General features: G+C 47.7%; 1 protein-coding gene across 1 annotated transcript in view; it reads left to right on the top strand.

Annotated features, from left to right (window-relative positions):
- Positions 1–5046: 5046 nt before the first annotated feature.
- The window catches only part of SFXN5 (sideroflexin 5), a 96007-nt gene continuing 75690 nt past the window's right edge, over positions 5047–25363 (top strand). Inside the window, exons 1-3 of the mRNA XM_010001415.1 lie at positions 5047–5100; positions 6632–6700; positions 16289–16366. Coding sequence (XP_009999717.1) covers positions 5047–5100; positions 6632–6700; positions 16289–16366 — 201 coding nt within the window. The remainder of the gene's footprint in view (positions 5101–6631; positions 6701–16288; positions 16367–25363) is intronic.

Here is a 25363-nt window from a genome sequence, read left to right as displayed (position 1 = left end):
TTGGTTGTTGATTTGCTCCTTATTCTGTAGAAACTTTGTATTTTCCTGGAAGTGTTTGAGTCAGGATTGGAGACCAGAATCCTGATCTGGTCTTTGGTTCAGTTTTATGGTCATGGATATGAAGGCATCTTGAGTTGCAGCTGATGTGCTACAGTTGGATCTGGCTTAATTTGCCCCTAAATTTCCAAATTATTAGGATTTGGGATGGGGGTTTTTTGGCCTGTTTTTGTTGGTTTTTTTTTTTTTGCATGCAACTGTATGAAAACAAAGAATAATCTTTAAACTAATTAAAAAAAATAACCTGATGTCTCCTAGTCAGGAGAAGCAGGGGCCTGATGGAAAGGCAACCAGTAAGGTCCAGCAGTCAAGCATCTTTCCATATGCATCTGAAATGGCAAAAAACCCAAAATCCCATGCCTGGATGGCAGTAAAAACAATGGATATTTTTTTGCTCAGGGGCTGCACAGTCATGGTAATTCCACTGCTGCTTGGGAGGGCTGAGCAGGTGGTCTTTGGGTGCAGCCTCAAGGAGACAACTTTGCCCTTGGTTTGAATTTTGGTGCCATTTTAGGTGGTTCTCAGAGGGCTTCTGTTGTGGCCAAATGAGGCTCTTGTTCATCAGGGTTTAAAAAAAACCAAAACAACAAACCAACCTTGTTCAAACTCATGCTCCTCTGCTCTTTTGTGTGGTTTTGTTGTGGTTTTTTTCCATGAAACCAGGCATGGTGGATTGATTTTGAAAGTTTTAGGTGTGGAACTGGGGACTTTCACCCACCATGCTCTGCCCTTCATCTCACTTTGATGCTGCTTTCCTCTCTCCAAGGCTGAGCTTCATTCAGAATCACAGAATCATTTTGGTTGGAAAAGACCTTGAAGACCATCAAGTCCAACCATTATTTGTGTCTTTTCCCCTGGTTTTTTGGCTGCCCAGCTTGTGTGTGCATGAGGGGGAGAAGCAGGATGGGGAAAGTGCTCTTTTACCAATTAGAATCGTTTGTTTCCAGCTGGTTGATTAACAAAGCTGGAAAATCTTGGCCTGGGAGGTGCCTTCTTTGAAGCAACTTGGACTAGAGGCACCAGAGCAGGAGGTTTGTTAGTGGCTTGGCTTCTGCTGTGCTGTCCCGTGGTGGTGACAAGGGACATTGAGCTGACCTGTGAGCATCCCAGGCTGACCCAGATGCATTCAAGGATAACTCCTTGCCATGGGGCTGTGGCTCATCCTGCTTCTTGGGACCTGGGAAAGAGAGCAGGTAGAGTCTGCCCTTAATTGCCATGGTGGGGAATTGAGCCTCAGGATGACAATAACCCTTCTGCTGGAAAGGTTGGGAGGTGGTGGAGCACCAGAATCCTCTTTGTGGGTGACTCAGGAGTGGTTTTTGCTTCCAAGAGGCTCATTGCTCTTTACAATTGCCTGAAAGGAGGTTGTAAGGGGATGGGAATTGGCTTCTTCTCTCAAGTAAATAATGACAGGACGAGAGGAAGTGGCCTGAAGTTGCACCAGGGGAGGTTTAGACTGGATATTAGAATTTCTTTACCCAAAGAGTGGTTGGACAGTGGAACAGGTTGCCCAGGCAGATGGTGGAGTCACCATCCCTGGAAGTGTTTAGAAGAAATGTTGATGTGGTGCTGAGGGAAATGATTTAAGCACTGAACGGGTAGATTTAGGTTATGGTTGGACTGGATGTTCTTCAAGGTCTTTTCCAACCATGATGATTCTGTGATTCTGTAATTGATAGTAAGAACAACAAGGAAAAGCATGTTTATGGAACTGCATTTTGGAGAGCTCATGGGAGTGCAAGTGGAAACCACAGCTGATGAGTTGGGCCTTGTTGCTTGCCTTGGAGGAGGGAAGATGAGCTTGAGCTTTGGGTCTCCCTGCCTGGTCTCTTTGTGCATCCCTGGTGGCCAGACATGTTCCTGAGAACTGGCTACTACCTTGTGTTTCACCTAGGGAAGAAGTACCTGTGCCTTCCCCTTGTCCTTGCTTTGAAATAGCAGTAGCAAGGAGGTAATTTATTTATTTTTGTAAAAGTGGGGATGCAGGAAGCAAGTCCTGTCTGCTGGCAGATGAGCAGTTGGTGCCTGGTGACCTTGCACCATGAAGTGCCTTGTGTTGCCTGTGGAAAGGACACTGGCCATCACCTCCTAGCAGGTCCATAGCACAGTGCCTGCTGCTTCTCCGTGTCAGTTTTCCTGGTTCCCAGCCTAGCCTGGATATTCAGCTTATTTTTTTTTCCCAGAAGAAGGCTGGGAGGATAAAGCAACTTCCCTTCTTGCAGAAAACATTCAGAAAGCCCCAAGGCTTTTTTTTTTCATACACTTGTTTTCAAGTTTCATGAGGCTGGAAAAGCTCTTCTTCCCTTCCTGGGTTACAGCACCTCTGGTAGGATTTGTGTCTCTGTACCAAGAGGTACAGCTGTTGGCTCTCAGCATTTGAAGGACTGGTCAGCAGCTCTGTATAGTAAAAATAGTGATTTTTTTGGTTTTATTTGATGGCTCTGGACCTTACTGTGCAGTTCCATGGGGGACTGAGTCAGAGCTTGTCCTGACCCTGCTCGCATGGTCCTGCCCTTGCCTTGGGGCTTGTCTGCCCACAGAACAAACAGGTTCAGGCAACACCAGCACCTGGAAATGAATCCCTTATGGAAGGCTGAGACTTTTGGCACCCTTGGCTCCCCCGTCAGAGGGTTGCAGCATCAGGTGTGGGAACAGGATTGGGGCAGGATGGGTTTGAGCTGCTGAGATGTGTCCAGAGCAGAGTGTTGCTGAGGTTGCACCAGGCAAGGATCAGGGCAGGAGACCAATGATGTACCTGAGGCAAACAGCTTCTCAAGCTAAAGATAAGGAAAAACTCCTTTCCTGTGAGGGTAACAGAGCCCTGGGACAGGCTGCCCAGAGAGCTTGTGGAGTCTCCTTCTTTGGAGACTTTCAAAACACATCTGAACATGTTCCTGTGTGATCACTATAGATGATCCTGCTCTAGCACATGATCTTCAGAGGTCTCTTCCAAAAGTGACTATTCTGTGCTTGTGACTGTAAGGACCAGCTTCCTGAGAGTCTCTGCAGCTTTGCAAATTTAAATCTTCTAAAATAACATTTATATACTGCACATTCAAACCTGTGATCTCTTTCTTCCCTGTGCCTTGTGCTGTCAGTTGCACCTTTGTAAAGTGGGTGTAAAACCACAGAATCCCAGACTGGTTTGGGTTGGAAGGAACCTAAAAGATCATCCAGTTCCAACGCCCTGCATGGGCAGGGACACCTCCCACCAGCCCAGGCTGCTCCAAGCCCCATCCAACCTGCCCTTCAACACTGCCAGGGATGGGGCAGCCACAGCTTCTCTGGGCAACCTGGGCCAGGGTCTCACCACCCTCACAGCAAAGAATTTCTTTCTAAGATCATAATCTCCCCTCTTCCAGTTTTGATCCATTCCCCCTCATCCCATCCGTCCCTGCCCTTGTCCCAAGCCCCTCCCCAGCTTTCCTGCAGCCCCTTCAGGCACTGGAAGCTGCTCTAAGGTCTCCCTGGAGCCTTCTCTTCTCCAGGCTGAACACCCCAACTCTCTCAGCCTGTCTCCAGAGCAGAGCTGCTCCAGCCCCTGGATCCCCTTTGTGGTCTCCTGGGCTGTCTCCAGGAGCTCCATGTATTTCTTCTGTTGAGGGCTCCAGCACTGGACCCAGCCCTGCAGGGAGGTCTCAGCAGAGCAGAGGGGACAATCCCCTCCCTGGCCCTGCTGGCCACACTCTTTTTGATGCAGTCCAGGACACGGGTGGTTTTTGGGCTCCAGCACATGGTGCTGACTCATGTTGAGCTTCTCATCCACCATCATACCCAGGTCCTCCTCCTTCAGGCTGTTTTTGATCCATTCTCCCCCCAGCCAGTATCTGTGCTTGGGATTGCCCTGACGCAGGTACAGGCCCTTGCACTTGGCCTGGTTGAACTTCATGCAGTTTGCACGAGCCCACTTCCCAAGCCTGTCAAGGTCCCTCTGAATGATGTCCCCTCCCTCCAGCATGTCGACTTTACCACACAGCTTGGTGTCCCCAGCAAACCTGCTGAAGCTGCACTGATACTCTGTTTAATTCTATTGAATACTGTGGTTTTTTTTCTTACCATGAAATGCCTTTTACAACCATTTAAATTTAAACACCCCCCCCCACCTCCTGTTCTAGTTCTAACTGTGTCCTGCTCTGAATTCTGCTGCTTGGGGTGGGCAGTGGGAGAGGGACATGGTAGGTGGGAGCACTTGGGATGACGTGACAGGGACTGAGTGAGTCACCCATTAGTCATATCACTCCTGCACCACTGGCAGGAGGGATGTGGAGGACAGTGGCATCTGCAGAGATCTTCATCTCAAAAAGAAAAGCAAGGCAGCAAAATGTCAAGCTCACAGAAGCTAGAAAGTACCAGGATTAGTGTTAATTAAATCAACGCTAATTAAAAACCACCAGGCTTTTTTTTTTTCTCCTCCCTCCCCCCGAAGTGATGTGAAGCTACTTGGTTGTGGGTTTTTTTTTTCTTTTTTTAGTGCAGAACATGGGAAAATAACAGCAGAGAGTTTTGTATGCAGCTGAGAACGGGGTGTTGCCAGGGGAGGTGGTGGACATTCCTGGGAGCTGCCATGGGAGAAGGAATTGTGCCTGAGCAAGGAGGCAGTGTTAGTGCTGTTTCTCTGTGCTCCATAGTCTCAGCAAAGGAGAACCAGCATGTTTCCTAAAGTGATGCCAGGCTGTGATTAAATGCCATCCTGCTGCTGGATCCATAGCCCAGGCCTTTATTTAGAGCAGGTTTCTGTTGCAAATGGAGAAAGAGCTTTTCCTGCATGGGGCTGGAGAAGACCCAGGGCAAAGGGGTCCTAATAATCCAGAGTGTCTGGAGATCTGTGACCTGGGTCCTTTCTGCATCCACAATGGGCTGCAAATTCTGCTGGGGAGAAGCCAAGGGAGAGAGAGCAGCATCAGACCAGGCTGCCCCATGTCTGTTTGTCCTTCACAGAATCACAGAATGGTTGGGGTTGGAAGGCACCTCTGGAGATCATCTAGTTCAATGTCCTTGCCAGAGCAGGGTCCCCTAGTGCAGATCCCAGAGGAACACATCCAGGTGGGTTTGGAATGTCTCCAGGAATGGAGGCTCCACAACCTCCCTGGGCATCTTGTTCCAGTGCTCTGGTACCCTCAGGACACCCAGGTGAGAGTCCAGGCTGCACTGAGGCAGCTCTGGTGCTCAGCCTACATCTGCATCCTGGAAAGAATCCAGGGTGGTGTTGGAGTGATGAGGTACCTGTATGCATATCAATATTGCATGGTCCTGTGCTTTGGGCTTGCCTAAAGTCAGTTTTTTGTTTGTATTTATTTTCTGAACACTGAGTCAAAACTGCTCTCTGTTCCTTTGGAGCTGCCCATGACCTTCCCAGCCTTTCTCCCAGACACCTTGCCCTTTCTTTCAGACTTTGTTCCCAGTTCTCTGGATCCCTTTCTGGTCCTTCAGACACTTTGGCTGCTCCCAGCAAAAGCATCTTCACCAGCTTTTGCTCCGTGTTATCCCTCCACCAGCACATCTAGGTGGGATTTTTCCAAACGTGCAGCTAAGACTAAGCCCAAACCATAAAGTTATGGTTTCTTTGACATACATTAAGGTTCACAGTCATCATAGAATCCCAGACTGGTTTGGGTTGAAAGGGACCTAAGGATCATCTAGATCCACCCCCCTGCATGGGCAGGGACACCTCCCACTAGACCAGGTTGCTCAGTCCATCTGTTTTGGGGTTGTGCAGGGCCAGGCACAGTGTTGGACACTTTCAAGGTGCAGCTGGATAGGGTGGTGGACCTTCTTGTCTAGACCATGGTTTTGCCATGAAAGGTTGGACCAGTTGAGGTCCTTCCCAGCTGGTATTCCATAGTTCTATGACAATGAATCCCAGCCCTAGGTAGGGCCTGGACTGCAATGAATGTAAGACACAGAACTGGGTTTGTTCTTAGTCTTATCTTTTCCCTTTCTCATCCTTCCCCTCAAGGAGAAAAACACTTGTTTCATTGTTGAGACTTTCAACTCTTTTTAGACCATTTGAAAAGATCATTTCACATACCTTTCTCCCCCTCTCCCCCAGCAGAATATGGGTGCAGGAGTTCCTTCACACTCATCTGTGCCCAGAATCTGTGAGCCTGTGGTGCTGCTGGTCCCTGGGGATGGTGGGGACAAGGCCAAGCAGCACAGGGAGGGTGTTACAGACATTGCAGGGTGGGAATTCCTTGACAGCATCACTTGACATGGGAGGTCTGGAGTTGTACATTGGGTTTTGGTGGTCTGATGCATCTCCCAGGAGTCCCCCCCCCCCAAAAAAAAGACGTATTGCCTCCTTAGCCCCCCCTTAGGGAAGTCCAGGATATTTTAGCACCCTGATGTTATGGTAGCAGCCCTTTATTAAAGCATCTGTATCTGTGTCCTGCCAATAGCAGTGCTGCTGTTAACAGTGTCCCAACTCCTGTCACAAACTACCAGGGAACAGCTTCTATATTATTTCTTTTTAATTGCAACTTTAGCTCTGCAGAGGAAAGAAGAGCTTTCTCTGCAGCAGGTGAAACACAATTTCTAACTGAACCCATTTTTTTGGGGTTTTTTTTCTGTCTTCCAGACTTCATTTTATGGCAGATTCAGGCACTTCTTGGACATCATTGATCCACGCACTCTCTTTGTGACTGAGGTAATGTCCACACACCTTTTTTTCCTTCAAGTACTGTTTATTACGTGGGTTGGGATGAAAAACAATCTCTTCTGTGAGCAGCAGAGGTAATGAAGCTGGGTTGTCAGTGGATTTGTGTCTCACAGCTGATCGATTGCCCAGCTGAGCTCTGTTAAAGCTGCAGCAGGACTTGCTCTTTAGTAGACATCAGTGAATCCACACCTGTCAGCCTCTCACCTCCCTCTGGTAGCTGGTGAGACCCTGAGCTGGTTTCAGCCAAGCTTGCTAGTGCTGCTGCCTTCTCAGAAGGAAAATTGCTGCCAGGAAAAGAAATAAATCAACAAACAAAACCAAATGCAGGTGAGTAGATCAGGGAGCAAATATTGATGGAAATGAGCTGGGTGGGCTCACAATGCAGGTTGTCATTTCTTCAAGATGAGCTTTTCTGAGCAAGGAGTTGTAGTTTTCCCTTCATTATTACCCTGTTTGCAACAGGCTTTTGTGTTTCTGGCCTGTTTCTGTCTCATTTAGGCTTGTTCAGTGTTACTGCCTTTCCCTGCTTTCATAAAATAGTCAGGTAATAGTTCTTTCTTGAGAAAAAAGATTTCTACTAATGATACTAAATTCTGCCTCTTGGCCAGAAAACAGGGGTTTGCTTTCAGTGGAGGGCACCTGTCTTTCCCTTTTTCCTTTTTTCTCTTTTTAGTCTTTGCTTTTTCAGGTGGGATGGTTTAAGGTGAAAATAAATCTGCAAACAATTCTGAAACTAACAGGGAGCTGAACTGCTCACTGGAGCTAATGGTGAACTGAGCCCAGGTCCTCACACATTGTGGTGGCTGGGGAGGAGGGCCCCAAAAAGACATTGAATAATCTCTTCCTTCTAAATCTACCAGCTTTTTTCAAAATCATGAGGCCACAGTGTATAATGTCATTCATTGTGAGCACCTCTTGGATGAGAACCCAACAGAACCACAGACAGTAAATTGGCTGGTTTTCACCATTATGTTGGAGATGATACTTCCCCTTGTGAAGTGCAGGGTCAGGCCAAGGCTGAGATCAGTTTTCAAAAGCCACTGGCCTTGATATGGAGCTCAGCCTGGAGAGGTGACCTGGAGAACATCTCCGTTTCAAAGAGGCTGTTGGCCACCATTGTATCATAGAATCACAGAATCCCAGACTGGTTTGGGTTGGAAGGGATGTTAAAGACCGTCTAGGTCCAACCCCCCTGGGTCCAAGCCCCATCCAACCTGCCCTTGAACTCTTCCAGGGATGGGGCAGCCACAGCTTCTCTGGGCAACCTGGGCCAGGGTCTCACCTCCCTCACAGGAGAGGATTTCCTCCTCATGTCTCATCTAAATCTCCCCTCTTCCAGTTTAAAACCCTTCCCCCTCATCCCATCCCTCCCTGCCCTTGTCCCAAGCCCCTCCCCAGCTTTCCTGGAGCCCCTTCAGGCACTGGAAGCTGCTCTAAGGTCTCCCTGGAGCCTTCTCTTCTCCAGGCTGAACAATCCCAACTCTCCCAGCCTGGCTCCAGCCCTTTGAGCATCTGTGTGGCCTCTTCTTGACTCTCTCCAGGAGCCCCATGTTTTGCATGGGCATTTGCTAATTGCTGCCAGGAAAAGAAATAAATCAACAAACAAAACCAAATGCAGGTGAGTAGATCAGGGAGCAAATATTGATGGAAATGAGCTGGGTGGGCTCACAATGCAGGTTGTCATTTCTTCAAGATGAGCTTTTCTGAGCAAGGAGTTGTAGTTTTCCCTTCATTATTACCCTGTTTGCAACAGGCTTTTGTGTTTCTGGCCTGTTTCTGTCTCATTTAGGCTTGTTCAGTGTTACTGCCTTTCCCTGCTTTCATAAAATAGTCAGGTAATAGTTCTTTCTTGAGAAAAAAGATTTCTACTAATGATACTAAATTCTGCCTCTTGGCCAGAAAACAGGGGTTTGCTTTCAGTGGAGGGCACCTGTCTTTCCCTTTTTCCTTTTTTCTCTTTTTAGTCTTTGCTTTTTCAGGTGGGATGGTTTAAGGTGAAAATAAATCTGCAAACAATTCTGAAACTAACAGGGAGCTGAACTGCTCACTGGAGCTAGTGGTGAACTGAGCCCAGGTCCTCACACATTGTGGTGGCTGGGGAGGAGGGCCCCAAAAAGACATTGAATAATCTCTTCCTTCTAAATCTACCAGCTTTTTTCAAAATCATGAGGCCACAGTGTATAATGTCATTCATTGTGAGCACCTCTTGGATGAGAACCCAACAGAACCACAGACAGTAAATTGGCTGGTTTTCACCATTATGTTGGAGATGATACTTCCCCTTGTGAAGTGCAGGGTCAGGCCAAGGCTGAGATCAGTTTTCAAAAGCCACTGGCCTTGATATGGAGCTCAGCCTGGAGAGGTGACCTGGAGAACATCTCCGTTTCAAAGAGGCTGTTGGCCACCATTGTATCATAGAATCACAGAATCCCAGACTGGTTTGGGTTGGAAGGGATGTTAAAGACCGTCTAGGTCCAACCCCCCTGGGTCCAAGCCCCATCCAACCTGCCCTTGAACTCTTCCAGGGATGGGGCAGCCACAGCTTCTCTGGGCAACCTGGGCCAGGGTCTCATCTCCCTCACAGGAGAGGATTTCCTCCTCATGTCTCATCTAAATCTCCCCTCTTCCAGTTTAAAACCCTTCCCCCTCATCCCATCCCTCCCTGCCCTTGTCCCAAGCCCCTCCCCAGCTTTCCTGGAGCCCCTTCAGGCACTGGAAGCTGCTCTAAGGTCTCCCTGGAGCCTTCTCTTCTCCAGGCTGAACAATCCCAACTCTCCCAGCCTGGCTCCAGCCCTTTGAGCATCTGTGTGGCCTCTTCTTGACTCTCTCCAGGAGCCCCATGTTTTGCATGGGCATTTGCTCCAATATTGCATGTAATCTCTAAAGAGAAGGTTTTCCTGTGTGCTAATTCAGATCATATATGCAATAACTTTTTTTGGCAGCTACAAATTTGCAAACTTTTTCAATAAGCAGGAAATATGTCATTTCAGAGGTCAAGCCCAACAGGTCCTGTCCCTGAGACCATGAGAAGCCCTTCAGTGGGTGTGATGCCTATTTTCAAAACGCCTGAGGTTCAAATGATTGGAATAATACTTTTAATTGCTCTCTAATGAGGGTCCATCAGGAGAAGCAGCAGGGCCCAGCAGCCAGGTTTGTCAGGCTAACTTAGCCCATCTGACATGAGCCTGGACAGGCTCTGTGGGAAGCTCTTCCTGGAAAAAGCTGTGGATCTGAAAAGAATTCCAAGGAAAAGTGAAATAAGAGTGGAGCTGAGCTCGGAGGGGCTGTGTGTTCTCTGCCTTTGCCTCATGTCATTGTTCAGAGCACTGAGCATCTTGCATTCCCATATTTGGGTTTAAAATGGAAGCAGGATTAGATGTATGTTATTTATATGAACGATACCTTCTTACTCAGCAGATTGACTGTCTGTGTTTATTCAGTGTCACATCTGCTGGCTCTACTTGAACAAAAAGTTTCTGGCTCCTGTTGTCTGTCACTGTAGATCCAATACAATGGGGCCAGCTGGAGTCAAGTCTGCCGTATGGATCATCCCTGGAGAGACAAAATCAGGAGCTGTTGAGGCTCTGATGCCAGAGCACAGCTGGATTTCCCTATCCCACCTCGAGTTTGTGGTGCTGGGGGCCAGAAGACTCTTCCTTTGGATCATGTGCCAGGAAGTCTTCATTAGTCTGAACCTAAAACTGGTGAAACTCACAGTGGATCATCACTGAGCTGGTGCTCTCCCAGAGCCCTGGGACAAGCCCTGAATGAGCAGAGGGAGACACAAACTGCTCCAGAGTGCCCTGTCCCATCAGTGGATTTTCTCTTAAAAGCCTCAAATGCAAAACTTGACTCTTTTTTTTTTTTTTCCCCCTGCTGACTCTGTAGCAGTAACTCTACTTGAACAAAAAGTTTCTGGCTCCTGTTGTCTGTCACTGTAGATCCAATACAATGGGGCCAGCTGGAGTCAAGTCTGCCGTATGGATCATCCCTGGAGAGACAAAATCAGGAGCTGTTGAGGCTCTGATGCCAGAGCACAGCTGGATTTCCCTATCCCACCTCGAGTTTGTGGTGCTGGGGGCCAGAAGACTCTTCCTTTGGATCATGTGCCAGGAAGTCTTCATTAGTCTGAACCTAAAACTGGTGAAACTCACAGTGGATCATCACTGAGCTGGTGCTCTCCCAGAGCCCTGGGGCAAGCCCTGAATGAGCAGAGGGAGACACAAACTGCTCCAGAGTGACCTGTCCCATCAGTGGATTTTCTCTTAAAAGCCTCAAATGCAAAATTTGACTCTTTTTTTTTTTTTTTCCCCCTGCTGACTCTGTAGCAGTAACGTTGTGGTGCTGCTGGCACAATGACTGCTATTATGGTCTGTATGTGTACATATGGGTTTCTGGAGGCAGCTCCGAGCCATGTGCAGGCACCAGTTGAGATCCAAGAGAAGACAAGAGACAGATCTCTGAGACAGAAGCAATGTGCCCTTGAGCAAGGAGGACAAGGTGAACAGTCAATACAAGAGCTCACATGCTGGAAGGAGGTGTCTGATGCATGCAGAGTCACCTATGGGAACCAGTGTGGTTGTCCTCTGTCCCACCAGGGTGCTGGATTAATCACAGATCCCAGACTGGTTTGGGTTGGAAGGCACCTTCAAGATCATCCAGTCCCAACCCCCCTGCATGGGCAGGGACACCTCCCAGCAGCCCAGGTTGCTCCAAGCCCCATCCAACCTGCCCTTCAACACTGCCAGGGATGGGGCAGCCACAGCTTCTCTGGGCAACCTGGGCCAGCATCTCACCACCCTCACAGCAAAGAATTTCTTTCTAAGTTCCCATCTCCATCTCCCCTCTTCCAGTTTTAATCCTTTTCCCCCTTGTCCTCTCACTACAAGCCCTTGTCAAAAGTCCCTCCCCAGCTTTCCTGTGAGCCCCAGGTCGTGAGGGACTCGGGGCCCCCATGAAGGTTTCCTGGAGCTTGCCATCAGCTCAGTGTGATGTGGGCAACTGGCATCTCTGGTTTTGTTCTTTCTCCTCCTTTCTTTGACCAAACAAAGCTTCTAATAACATGATTCTTCAGCAACTCTTTCTACACAGACCAAGACATTCTGCTGATGTAGTCCTGCAGGTGTACTCCAGGGAACAACCTTCTGAGTCAACTCCTGTTGTCCTGAGTCAAGGCAGAACAGGTTAGATCAGCTCTTTGGATTAAAACCTCTGGGTTCCATCTAAGCCAGTTCAACCAAACCAAGTCAGATAGTGGTTTTTGGGCTGTGCAACCAGCTGATGTGCCTTGTGCCATGCAGCTGAGCACTCTTGCTCCCCAAAGGGGGTCTCCTAGCAGCTGTCCTGGCCCCATGGTGACTGGGAATCATTTGGCAGAGAGCTGGATGGTCTGAATCCAAACCATTCCAGAGGTCACGCTGATGCAGGCTCATCCTTGCTCCATCTCATTTAATAGCACAGCCATAACCATAAAACCCAGGCTCATGGATCATTGGTGGCCTATCACTCACCTCTCATGGGCTGTAGTTCAAACCCCAGGTGTTTTCCAGCTGTCTTCAGCAGAAGATTGAGCCTTTTTCCAAAGACTTGTTGCTTTTGGGTGATGTTTCCCAGGTGGACATGGCTTAGGCTGCAGTTGTGGAGCAGAGTTGGAGCTTCGGAATCACGGAGCTTGGTAGATTCCTGGCACTGCTGCTGGGCTTGGGTTTGTAAGAACATCCTCTGGGTGCAGATGGTCTGTCTAGCACCCTATTGTGAGAGCTGAGACCTCATCATCCACCACTAGAAGTGCTCTAGTTTTGGTGAGAACAGGGGTATGAAAGCAGCAACGTGTGCGAGGAAAAGCTGGGGCTGCCTTTTCTTGGGGTGGTTTTTTTTTTGAGGGATGCTGTAAAAACTCCAGTGACACTTCTTCCTACAGAGAGCAGAGGGAAATCAGGCAACAACAAATATTGAAACAGTAGCACAACCCTGCAGACAGACCTCTCTTTTCCCTCCTGTTAAAATGGAAATGAGGTGTCATCTTTGACATGACCCACTCTCGCAGCAGCGCTGTATCCTTCTAAAAACCAGCGAGTGGAGCTGGGTGGCATTTGGAGCTGTTATTTTCTATTTTTTGGAGGTTCATTTTTAAAGAACGTGATTCACTTCTCTAGGAGGAATGAAAGACAAGCCTGTGCTGTCACTGATGACAATTCCAAGCTGTGGGTCACTCAGTAAAACCACCTGAACACCTCCAAGCCATGTGAAAGGCACCTTCTTAACGTGGTCCTGGCATTTTAACACTTTTGTTCCCTTTCTGTGCCACCCTTTTGTCAACCACCAGCAGTGAGTGTTGGTCTGGGACTCTTTTCTTGGAGAAAAGTTCCCCTCTCTCCCCGTGGAGCTGAAAGAGGAAATTCATGAAGGCTGCAGTTTTAAAAGCAAAATCAGAGCTTTTTTGTTTTCTGTTTGTTACCACACTAAATAAGATGGGATCTGGCCAGGGTTGTTATAGTAACTACTAAGATTTCCTCAAGAGAAGGAGAAAAAAATAGAACACAGACCCATTCATCTATTCCTTCCAGTTTTTCATTCAGAGTTACATGCTGTTCTGTGTAGATAATTTGCAAGACACACAGTGTAGGTAATCTTGGTGACAAAAACACATACCAGTAATGAGCACAAATGGTTCTCCAGAAGGTTGTCCTGGCACTCCTGGCTTCTTTTCTAGCCTTTGGAGGCAGGAAGGGTTGTCCTCCCTAGATGCCCAGCCATTAGTTGTTCTGCTGCTTGGCTGCTTGGCTTTTCACCTCTGGATTATTGGGCTGTCTACAATATTACACAATTATACATGCTGGGCAATAACTTTTCCCTAATCTGATATTTTTAAACAACCACGAGGCTGACAGGGCAAGGAGCTATCAAGAACAACTTCAAGAAGCTCAAGTGCTACTGTGACCTCATATGATTACTTCACAGGTTGGAAATGCCTCAAACAACCAACAAATCCTATTTGTTTCCCATGCCTCCAGTGCTTTGTAGTTTTCCAGTGATCAACCAACACTCTTAACTGGTCTTTCTTGTAATAGGTCATTCCAGCTACAGAGCCCCGAGGGTCTTGCAGAAATCTGAGCCTGCCCAGGTCATGTGTTTGTGCTGTTGGGACCTCAGGGTCAGCTTTTCTTCTTGTTCAGCCTGGAGAAGAGAAGGTTCCAGGGAGACCTTAGAGCACCTTCCAGTGCCTGAAGGGGCTCCAGGAAAGCTGGGGAGAGACTTGGGACAAGGGCAGGGAGGGATGGGATGAGGGGCAAGGGTTTTGAGCTGGAAGAGGGAGCTGGAGATGAGGCTGTGAGGCTGTTGAGCGCCTGGCCAAGGTTGCCCGGGGAAGCTGTGTCTGCCCCATCCCTGGCAGTGTTGAAGGGCAGGTTGGATGGGGCTTGGAGCAGCCTGGGCTGGTGGGAGGTGTCCCTGCCCATGCAGGGGGGTTGGATCTATATGAACTTGAAGGTCCCTTCCAAACCAGACTGGGGTTCTATGACTAACACCCAACACAAACAAGCCCTATCTCTTAGCCCACATTTTTCCAGGAATATGCAGGTTTTTGCAGCCATCCCTCCTGCCTCGTGCTGAACCTCACTTGGCCTTTGTGTGCAGACTCTCTGGTTCTGTGGAGCAGCTGCTGATCAGCACAGGAACACAGAAAACCTATCAATGGAAATACCATGGAGATGATGTGAGCTCAGCCCGGGTACGAGCGGCCGTGGATCCGATCCCAGCCCGCTGGGCTCTGCGCTGTGAAGGAATCGCTGCTGTTCCTTCTGTCCCGTGTGTGGAATGTTTGAGGGACAATAGTTACTCATTAACTGCAGCTTTCAGGTTGCAGCAACTGCTGGTGCTTCCAAGGAAACAACCAAGTACTCTTTGATGTTGGGATGAAAGGCAGCAAAGTGGTTTCCCTGCAACCGATCCCATGGCCGCGGGCTCGTAATGAGCGCTGGGACACTCGCCCTGTTTGCAGGAGGGTTGTGAGAGCAGAGCTGGCAGCCACCACCAGGAGCCTTGACATGACTGCACTGCAACCTCAGGGCTTCCCACAAGCCACCATCCTGTTATTTTCAGCCGAATATTCTGTAGTTCTGAGAACTCCTCCTGCACGAGGATGGGAAGGGCTGCCAGCACAGCAGAGCTAATGCAGAAATGTCAAACCCAAGTCAGTGTTACTCATCTGGATGACAGAAAACCTGCAGGAGGCTTCTGAAGATGTTTAGCTGAGTGATTTGTTTGGCTTCAAATATTTGGGAGCCATTACTGGGTGATCTCGTGCTTTCTGCAGGCTTGGATTTTATACCAGCAGAGCCACTTGTACCCTGACTTGTTCCTCTTTAGCTTGGACTGATCTTTCTACCTGTCTGCTTCTGCCCTGGGGATTTTATTTCAAGAAATATGTATATATATAATGTAAAGTATACCTATATATATATCCTCTATATAATATAGTGCATATGTATGCACACAATGTGTGTATTTTAAAAAATCCTTATATATTTATTGAAATTAAAATATATATAGTTCTTGAAAGTGTTCTGCATATGAAAACTTCACTTCAGCTGCAGAACACTTATTAAATATCTCTCTTATCTGTTAACAATTCTGAGAGTAAATTGATTATTCTGACAGACTGATAGTGTGGGTTAAGGCTCCTGTGCTCCCTTGAGCACATGAAGTGTGTTTATTTTTCTAATTAATCACAAAGTGAGGAAGATCTTTATTTACACACGTGGGTATTTGAATGGTGATGGTTGGGTTCTTGCTTTAACTAGTGACTGACTTGGGTATTTTTGGAGGGCACGTAACTGGTTTCAAAAGCCCTCTTGAGTGTGTAAAGCAGCTGTGCAGGTCAGTGGTTCCATGTGGTGGCACTCTGGGATCCTCCTGAAATGCATGGGAACGTGGTGGTGTTCCAGGTTCATCAGCTGGGCCTGGGCTGCAGGCACTGGTTACCCAGGGCTGCTGCCTGAAAGCTGTGGGGAGCTGCTCTCCTGGCTGGAACATGATGAATTGTGACTCTTTAGTGGCCACTGAGCTCTCAGAGGTGATGCTGAATGTGTGCAGGCTCCTACCTTGCCTCTCCTTTCAGCTGTACCTCCCCAGTGCATGGACTGGGAGAGGGCATGGGAGCCAAGGCAGGTCTTAGAATCATCAGATTGTTTTGGTTGGAAAAGAACTTTCAGATCATCAAGTCCCACCCTCAACCCAGCCCTGCCAAGGCCACCACTAACCCATGTCCCTCAGCACCACATCTACAGGCCTTTGAAATCCCTCCAGGGTAAAGGGACCCACCATGAGGCTGGCACCAAAAAAAAGGTGTAAATCATAGAATCATAGAATAGTTTGGGTTGGAAGGAACCCAAACCATTCTGAGATTCTATGAAGTGTACCTTCTTTCTGGGAAATGATATGATGTATCATTATCTAGAATATATGTCATATAGTGTAGTGTATAATATATAATTCTGTAACTTGAGTTCTTTGCCTTCAAGAACATGATTTGGTGCAGGACAAGTGTTGCAGACCACGCTCCTGTTGTGTTTGCAGAGTCGTCTGAAGGAAGCTGTGCAGTTGTTGGAGGATTACAAGCATGGGACTCTGCCCCCAGGAGTCACCAACAAAGAGGTAAGAGGAAAAACCCTTTTCTTACATTTCTGCTCCTTCTTTAGGCTGTGTCTGCAGTCAATGCATGACTGCAGGGCTTGTTTTTGTTGGTGTTTCTACTGGTAAAGTCTCATGTGGGGTCTGTTCAGTCAGTTGCTGACTCCTGCAGTGTTGCTTCTGGTCCCTTGCAGTGTGTTCTAGTGAATTTGGGGTGGTCTGAAGTTATTTCTTGATGTTGTTAATAACCTTGGTGAGCAGAAGTGAGGTTTGCAATATAAACACGTTGTTTTATTTAGCATAAGTGCAAAGTTTGTGGTTTCTGACTTGCAGAGCTCTTGATCACCTTTGACCAATGTTATTATTGCCTCCCTTTCCCTTGGAAAGTGAGCTTGTGAAGTTAGAAAAAAACCCCAAAAAACAAAAGCAAAACAAGTAATTTTTTTTTTTTTTTAGCTGAAGGAAACCTTACTGTCAGTCCTGTAGGTTCTTGTACCAGCAACTGTGCTGCACCAGCCCCCTCTCCTGCTGTGTTTGTTCCTTTTGGTATAATAATGGCTGTTTCTTATAGAATCATAGAATGGTAAAGCTTGGAAAGGACCTTAAAGATCATCTGCTATAAGCAGTGACACCTCTCACCAGACCAGGCTGCACAAGCCTCATCCAGCCTGCCCTTGAACACCTCCAGGGATGGGGCATCAACAACCTCCCTGGGCAACCTGTTCCAGTGCCTTCCTACCCTCATGGTGAAGAATTTCTTCCTGATGCCAGACCTCAATCTCCCCTCTTTCAGTTTAAACCATTACTCCTTGTCCTATCACTATCTTCTCTGGTGAAAAGCCCCTCCCCAACTTTCCTGTACTGGAGGGGGCTCTAAGGTCTCCCTGGAGCCTTCTCTTCTCCAGGAGGAACACCCCAACTCTCCCAGCCTGTCTCCAGAGCAGAGCTGCTCCAGCCCAAGGATCATCTTGGTGGCCTCCTCTGGACTCACCATCAGCTCCATGTCTCTCCAGTGCTGAGGGCTCCAGGGCTGCACACAGCACTCCAGGTGGGGTCTCAGCAGAGCAGAAGGGCAGAATCACTTCCCTGGCCCTGCTGGCCACACTTCTTTTGATTTCTTCATGGACATAAATGTTGTTTGGGCTGTGTGTAACCCCCTGGATGTCCTCGCGTTGTAGGTGGTGCCATCAGCAGTGATACTTTTTGTTGGGTGATGTTCCTACTGTTGGGGTGGAAGCTGAAGGAGGTTGTGGAAGCCCCACAGGTGGGAAGGTCTTAGCAGGGTTTAGGCAGTTGCTTAGAAAAGGGTCATTTTTTTTTATATAACTTGATTCTGCTCTGATAGGAGCTCATGAAGCTTGTGGAAGCTGAGATGAGCATTGCAGAGGAGCTGGGCTGCTCTTCGAGCCTTTTACCTCCTGACCAGTAGCATGAAACAAAAAATCCTCAGTTCTTTCCTCTTCCTTATCTGTCCATGTGCGGACACCTGACCATAACACAGACACAGGGGCTTTTCTGTGCTGTGTCTTTGTCCATCTGGCATAAAGGACTTCAATCCACTGTGGTGTAGTGTGATGTAAAGAACAGCAAGACTTGGCTGGCAGAGAAGCTTCAGGAGGTGTAAGAATCGACCAAAGGAGCAGTGCACCTCCCAAGTGAACAGTGATGGGAATGGTAGAGCTCCCCTCCCACATCCTGCAGGTCAAATAACCTCTTCTATTTATTTATTTCTTCTCAAGAAAGATGAGTGTGGCAGGTAAATGAAGACAATGAAAACTGACATTCAGTTTTGAAAGTGGCTACTTGTGTGGTGGGTGCTGCGGTGGGAAAGGGCCATGGCTTCACCACGAATAACTGGGAAACAAACATCCCCTGTTGCAGCACGAGGCATTGCTCTCCTGGCCTTTTCATGTCCCTGAATTCTTCCAGCCATGGTCTGGTGGTAAGAAAAAAGAAACCAGGGTTGAGGAGAGGAGAAGAGCAGAGAATGATGCAGCAGCAGATGACTCAGCTCCCATCTGCCTCCAGGCAGATGAAACACAAGCCATTTGCTGTGGCAAACCACGCAGACTTTTGACCTACATTTTGGGTTCGAGTAGTGACAGACCCAGGATTTACCCAGAGTTCATTCAGGATCAGATGGAGAGAGCAAAACCAAAAGCATCACGTCCCTCGTTGCCCTCAGTCAGGGCAAGGTAGGCAGGGGGTGAACCTTGTTCTGCAAGTTGCAGGGTTCTGGGTGTAAAATCAAGGTATGGGGTGGAGGAGGAGAGAGAAAGTGCTGCCAAAAATGCCTTACTTTGACAAATGTTATCACATCAGTGTAAAAAGTCTTTTTTTTGTGGTGAAGTCTTGACATGGTTGACTTTGATCATGGTGTCAATTATGTTAGAGGGGTTTAAGTTGTCCTGCTGACTGTGGGAGAAAGTAGCTGTCCCAGGAGGAGCCTGAGGTGGAATTGCAGCATGTGCTTGTTATTGTATTGAACTCTGCTTTGCTGCACTCATTAAACCAAACCACAGGGAGAGGTGAGCAAGCCCTGGTGAGATCCCAGCAGGGCTGTGAGACTTGAATGTTCAGCCAGGATGTCTCTAAAATGGGTGAAGATGGAAGGGACCTGAAAGCAGATGACAATCTGTCTGCCCAGGCTGCAGCAGGACAAGAGCAACCACGATTATCACACAGTGGTTTGGATGGGAAGGGAACTTTAAAGCTCATATAGTCCAGCCAGGGTAGGTACATCTTCTACTTGAGCAGGTTGCTCAGAGACACATCCAGCCTGGCCTGGAATGTTTCCAGGGATGGGGCATCTCCCACCTCTCTGGGCAACCTGGGCCAGGGTTTCACCACCCTCAGAGTTAAAAATGTCTTCCTATTATCCAGTCTGAATGTCCCCTCTTTCAGTTTAAACCATCACCCCTTGTCCTGTTGCTACAGGCTCTGCTAAAATGTTTGTCCCCATCTTTCTTATAGGCCTTCTTTAAGTATGAAGCAGCTGAAGCTGCCTGGTTAACCTGGAGAAAAGATCCATGAAACCAGCAGGTCCTTCTTCACTCTTGCAATGAAGTGGCAGGTGGAGCTGACAGGGGTGAATTGGCCCATAAAAGCCTCAAACACTGGGGCACTCCCGTGATCCATCTGGATGGAGGTGATTGGAACTTGTGACTGGGTTAACTGGGAGCTTCTCAGCAAGGTGTGGTGTGTTGGCAAGCTTCTGGGGCCATGATGGTGACATTCCTTGAGGGACACCTAAAAACCCCAGAGTCCTTTCTGTCTGTGTGTTCTTGAGTGGACTTGAATAAACTACTTGCCTGCCTATGGTTGCAATGAAGCAGGTGAGAATCTTCCCCAAGTGGTTGTTGCTTACCTTTTCTGAGGGCCTGATTATGGCCAAGGGAGAGAGTATCTCCATCCCCTCAAGCAGAGCCACCATTTTAGACACAAACTTCTCCTGTGGGAGGGCATTACTTTGTGGTTTTAAGCTGGGTCATTGAAACCTGCAATTAACCATTACAAGTGTGGATAATCTCGTGTGCTTTTCTCCTTGCATCAAAGGTGATCTGTGTAGTCTTTTATTTGGATTAGTTGGTTCCATCCCCTGGGGCACCTTCTTGTCATCCAGCTGGCATGGTATCCTTCTGCCTTTGTGTTTGCTGCTGTGCTGGGGTTGCTAAATAACAACCAACTTCCAGTTTTGCCATCGCTGGGCATTTCTACCAAAGAGCTGAAAGGTCCAAATGATCTGTATGAAAATGGGGGTTCCTGGGTGATATCAGGTGTTGGGTGCTTCTCATGTTGAGTAGCTGAATGCTCTCTTTTTTTTAATTTGAAATGGAGAGGAAGATCTAATAGGAAATCTAGAAGCAGGGCTGTGGTTGCTGTCTCTGTGTGGAGGACAGAGGGGTGGGTGCTGCTCTCCATGCATGCCATGAAACTTGCAGTCTGAGCACTGTTTGTTTTCTAACTCCAGGGGGAGAAGGGAAGGTGGAGAGGAGTGTGAGGGGAGATCTGGGGAGCTGAGGGCTGCATTAAATATGGGTGTTCCAGATACATACTCCAGATATATACAGCTCCAAGTTTCTAATTAATGATTGGTGAGTTTGCAGAACGAACAACGTGCTTGTTGATTGCTTTGGGGGAAGGGAATTACATAATCCCAGACTGGTTTGGGTTGGAAGGGACCTTCAAGATCATGCAGTTCCAGCCCCTCTGCATGGGCAGGGACACCTCCCACCAGCCCAGGTTGCTCCAAGCCCCATCCAACCTGCCCTTCAACACTGCCAGGGATGGGGCAGCCACAGCTTCCCTTGGCAGCCTGGGCCAGGCTCACCACCCTCACAGCAAAGAATTTCTTTCTAAGATCTCATCTCAGTCTTCCCTCTTCCAGTTTTAATCCATTCCCCCTCATCCCCTCCCTCCCTGCCCTTGTCCCAAGCCCCTCCCCAGCTTTCCTGGAGCCCCTTCAGGCACTGGAAGGTGCTCTAAGGTCTCCCTGGAGCCTTCTCTTCTCCAGGCTGAACATCCCAGCTCTCTCAGCCTGTCTCCAGAGCAGAGCTGCTCCAGCCCAAGGATCATCTTGGTGGCCTCCTCTGAACCCTCTCCAACAGCTCCATGTCCTTCTTGTGTTGGTGGTTCCAGGAGTGGACATTGTGCATCTCACTTTTATAGATACCACCTTAAATTTTCCCTGGTGAACCGAAGACACCTGGAGAAAATATTTTTGCTTTCCTCAAGCAAAGTTTTACCTTTCTTATGGCTCTTCTAGGCCCCACTATCTGTGGCCTCTGGCCACAAAGCATTAACAATTCACAGTTGTTCTTGAGCTAATTCAGGAAAGGGATTCTGTGCAGCTCTGGAGAGGTGCCCAGTTTGGGGCTCACGTGGATGCATTGATGTTTAAATAAAAGACTGAGCCCTCTGATGTTTTACGTAGCTGATGTCCCAGTGTCACACACACCTCTGATATGCTGCTGAAGTTGCCACATGCTGGTGACCAGCAGATGAGAGGTAATTTAATTTTGTCTGGCTTTATTTTTTTTCTTTACTCCTCTTTGGCTGTGAGTAGAGCTCATCACCTCGTGTTCAGTGTGGGCAAGAAGCATCTCCGGGAGCAGCCACTTGGTTCATCTGACATGGTACCACGGTTGTATCTGAGAGAGGCTAATTCTCTCTTACTGCTTATCAGAAAGCTAAGTAGAGCTTTATGTGGTGCTCAAGAGGGAAGAACTCAGATTTTATCTTCTTTGTTTCAGAGCTGCTCAAGTTTTGGTTTCTAGAGCCTCTCAGAGATGCAGTTGCTTCCCTCGTAACAGGCTCTTTATGGCACATGCGTAGATGAGATGCCTGGATTCTCTCCCAGGCCTCATAATCAAAGTTAAAATAATTATCACCTTAGAAGCATTTAAAAATAACAGTTTGGGCAGAGTTTTAATGCACTAACTTTCTAAGAACCTGACACCCCCCCAAATATCAGCTTTGAGATCAAGAAGACAAGTTGTTTTGACAGAGATGTTTCCCTAATCTCCCAGCTGAGCCACTTTTGTGGGACGGCGCGTTTGACAGTGTTCAGATTCCTCTCTTCTTTTTTTTGCCTCATTCAGAAATCCGTTCTCCTGCAGGATGGCAGGCAGTAGCAGGAAGCATCACAACAGCTCAGCACAATCTATGTAGTTTGCTGAAATGGTTTCACTGCATGACAAATGGAAAATATAAAAGCCTAGAGCTATGTAACGTCAAGTATCTCCTCCACACTTATCTTCTTGACAGGGTTCTTGTAGAGTGAGTCTTTCTTCTATGCATTTGCAGATCAGATTTTTTAAAATGAGCTGAAATGGAACAATTATGGACTATCTAGAGGAAAAAAAAACAACACACCACTCTGAAGATCCATAATTGTACTTTGCTCCAGTTCCCCATGGACCATCTCTAAGCCACTTTCCCGAATGAATGCTGCTTCGCTCCACTTGCTCTCTGTGAGGTGCTCCATGGACACCAACCCTGCCATCTCTTCCACTTCCAAGTCTCTCACACTTATGCAATAGCTCTTGTGCTTGCTCTTGAACAGGAATTATTTCACTTTTGGGCAAAAATGAACATTAACTCAAGGTGCTAAAATCCCATTTCTTGGGCATGGGTAGCGAGAAGGAAGAGTTGATCTCTTAACTGCCAGTAGTTGCTGGACTGCTGGTAGGTTTTTAGTGAGGAGAAACTTAGGGGGTTTTCCTACAGTAGAAAAATGTTTTAAAGCCATAATTTTTACCAGAGGTGTATCAGTTATGTCCTCAGCAAAACAGAAGGCTAGTAGCTGCTTGGTAAGTATTTATTAATTGCCACGTGTAGGAGCAGCAGAACATGTTCCAAACTCAACTTCTTCAGCTTCTCTTGTTTACCCAACTTTTTCTTTGACCATTTGAGAGCCAGACTGATTTATTTTCCTAAGATGTGAAGACTTGTTTTTTATTAGAGATGAAGTCAGGTGTCTCATATTCCACCTATTAAAATCTCACCAACCAAAAATGTTCTATGTAGAGGAAATAAACCTGCACTGTAATTAAGGCCCCTTTTCTGACAGGTTCTTATGTTTTCATAATTTTTCTCTAAATAAAAAGATACTCTTGGTAAATCAGGCACATGGGGTGTATTTCTGGCCTCTTGGTCATTTTGGTTATTTGTCTTATCAGGACTGTAAGAATTGTGTAGAACAGGGTTGGAGAGCTGACTCCCTGAAGGCTTTGGGGAGGTTTGGTCTCCTGGTTGGGTTTATAGATGGTTGCATGGCTTTGTGTTGGGTGGTTGAACTCCAGAAGTGTTTGATGGAAGAGACAGCTGGAAGTACAAGGTTCTGCTGTGAGAACTTGAAGGGAACTGGTGTGTTCTATAAACTTCCTATTGCATGGTTCTGTTTGGTGACCACATCCATCCATGTCCTTCAGTTGGCTCCTTCTGCAGAGGGCAAGTGGACTTGAAGTGTGGGCATGTCACCTGCTGGCGTGTGTCCCCTTTCATCTCCTGGTCCTGGAGGAAGCTAAAAAGTAGCAGGATCTTTAGAAGAAGGGAAGAAAAGGAGATGTGTAAGATCCATATTGATGGGAGAAACTGGTTCAGTTGTCAGTTAGGTCCTGTCTCTTCCACCTCCATGAAGATAATGTGTGCTCAGCAGGTGTGCAGAATGACTGGTGTTCCTGTACTCTTAGTGCTGAAACTAGAGTAGATTTAGATGAGATATTAGGAGGAAATTCTTTGCTGTGAGGGTGGTGAGAGCCTGGCCCAGGTTGCCCAGGGAAGCTGTGGCTGCCCCATCCCTGGCAGTGTTGAAGGGCAGGTTGGATGGGGCTTGGAGCACCCTAGGCTGGTGGGAGGTGTCCCTGCCCATGCAGGGGGGTTGGGTCTGGATGGTCTTGAAGGTCCCTCCCAACCTAAACCTTTCTCTGATTCTCTGAGTAGTCCTGCTATTGCCCTTCGCTGAGGGTTCCTTTATCTTGCTTGGACATTCTTTGTCCTTTGTGCTCTTCATCAAGTGTTCTCTCATTCCACTCTAGCCCACGTTCCTCAGAGCCCTGGCAGGAGGGGTGTGTTCCAAGCCCCCTGCCACACACTGGGTTCAGCACCAGTTTCCACCAGCAGCTCCTGGGATCTGTCCCTTCTCCCGGAGCTCCGGTGACGGGTGAGACCTTTCCAGTGGGGAGGTGAAAATGACACACACAAAGTGCACTGGGAGCCAATTTGCAGCAGAAGGTGTAGAATGTAACATCTCCAGTTCTAACCTGGGCAGGCAATTCCCCAGCCTGCCTCCTGGAGGGAATCTCCGCTGGAGGGAAAAGGTTTCATTTGAGGGAATACGTCCTCCTGTAAAAACAGGGGCTGTAAAATATCAGCCTGATGAAGAAAGATGAAGAGCCAGCTCGCTCAAAAGTGGGTGTTTTCTCTAATTTGAGAGGGTCAGTGCTGAGCTGTACCCTGAAGGCAAAGGGCTGTACCCACTGCAGGGCATAATGTGGCTTTTGTCCTTTATCCTCGGGCTTCTTGCACTGATTTATAGGATTGCATCTGTGTCCTCTGTGCCTGTGAGTCCCTTTCCCAACCTGCCCGACAGACCAGCACAGATTGGAGGAACAGATTGGTGCTGGCATGTCAGCAGTGGTAAAAGTTAAGAGAAGCAGCACTCGGCTATCAGATACAGAGAGATTTAAATCTCTGCTGTTTTACTCCTCTTCAGCTGCTTTTTACTCTGTGGTTTTTGTGCTCAGCGCTGCAGAAAAGCCCTTGGAAAGGGCTAACAAACACTGGATGTGGACAACAACATCCAGGCACCCAAGATCTGCCTTGGAAGGACTGAAGGAGGGTAGCAATGCTGGAGAGATGTCATGATGAACTTCAAGCTGCTCTTGTCTTTCAGCTCTTCCCCCCCAAAATGCCTCCTAGTTTGATTTTCTTTGCTAGAATTCCCTGCAGTAATTCCATGTTTGGAACCATGCCATTGGTGTGCCCAGCAAAATGTGTCCCTGTTGTGTGTGGAATCATTTTTTACCTTTGAAATTGGGGCAGAAATAGCTGCTAAGCTGTCAGCCTAATATCACTTGCTCATCAGCCTCAAATCCCTCCAAATATTGAACAGTTGCTGTTCAATATTTGGAGGGATTTGAGGCTAATGAGCAAAGAATCAGATCCCCGATTTGCCCCATTTATAGATGCACCCCACTCTGCCCTAAAAACTTCCTATCTAAACAAGGAATGGAATACAGTCTAAGAAATAGGGAGATGAAGGTTCCTTGTCCTCTGCTACTTCCCCTCTGTCCCTTTGGTCCTGATCTCAGGCTGCCACCCCAGCTCCTCCCGATGGTCCTGCCAGCAGAGAGAGGTAAAGAGCCACAGAATAGCAGAAAACGTCTGAGGGTGCTTGAGCAAGGACTCTAAAGAGCAAGTGATGCTTTTTATACTTATTTTTTTTTCCTGTGCAAGTGGTTTTTTAATTATTATTATTATTGTATTTTTAAAAGCCATTGTGGGGCCAAGAAGATGTTT

This window comes from Chaetura pelagica, unplaced genomic scaffold (assembly GCF_000747805.2).
Source record: "Chaetura pelagica isolate M959 unplaced genomic scaffold, ChaPel_1.0 scaffold427, whole genome shotgun sequence".
NCBI lineage: Eukaryota > Metazoa > Chordata > Aves > Apodiformes > Apodidae > Chaetura > Chaetura pelagica.
This window is presented reverse-complemented; position numbering and strand designations above follow the sequence as displayed.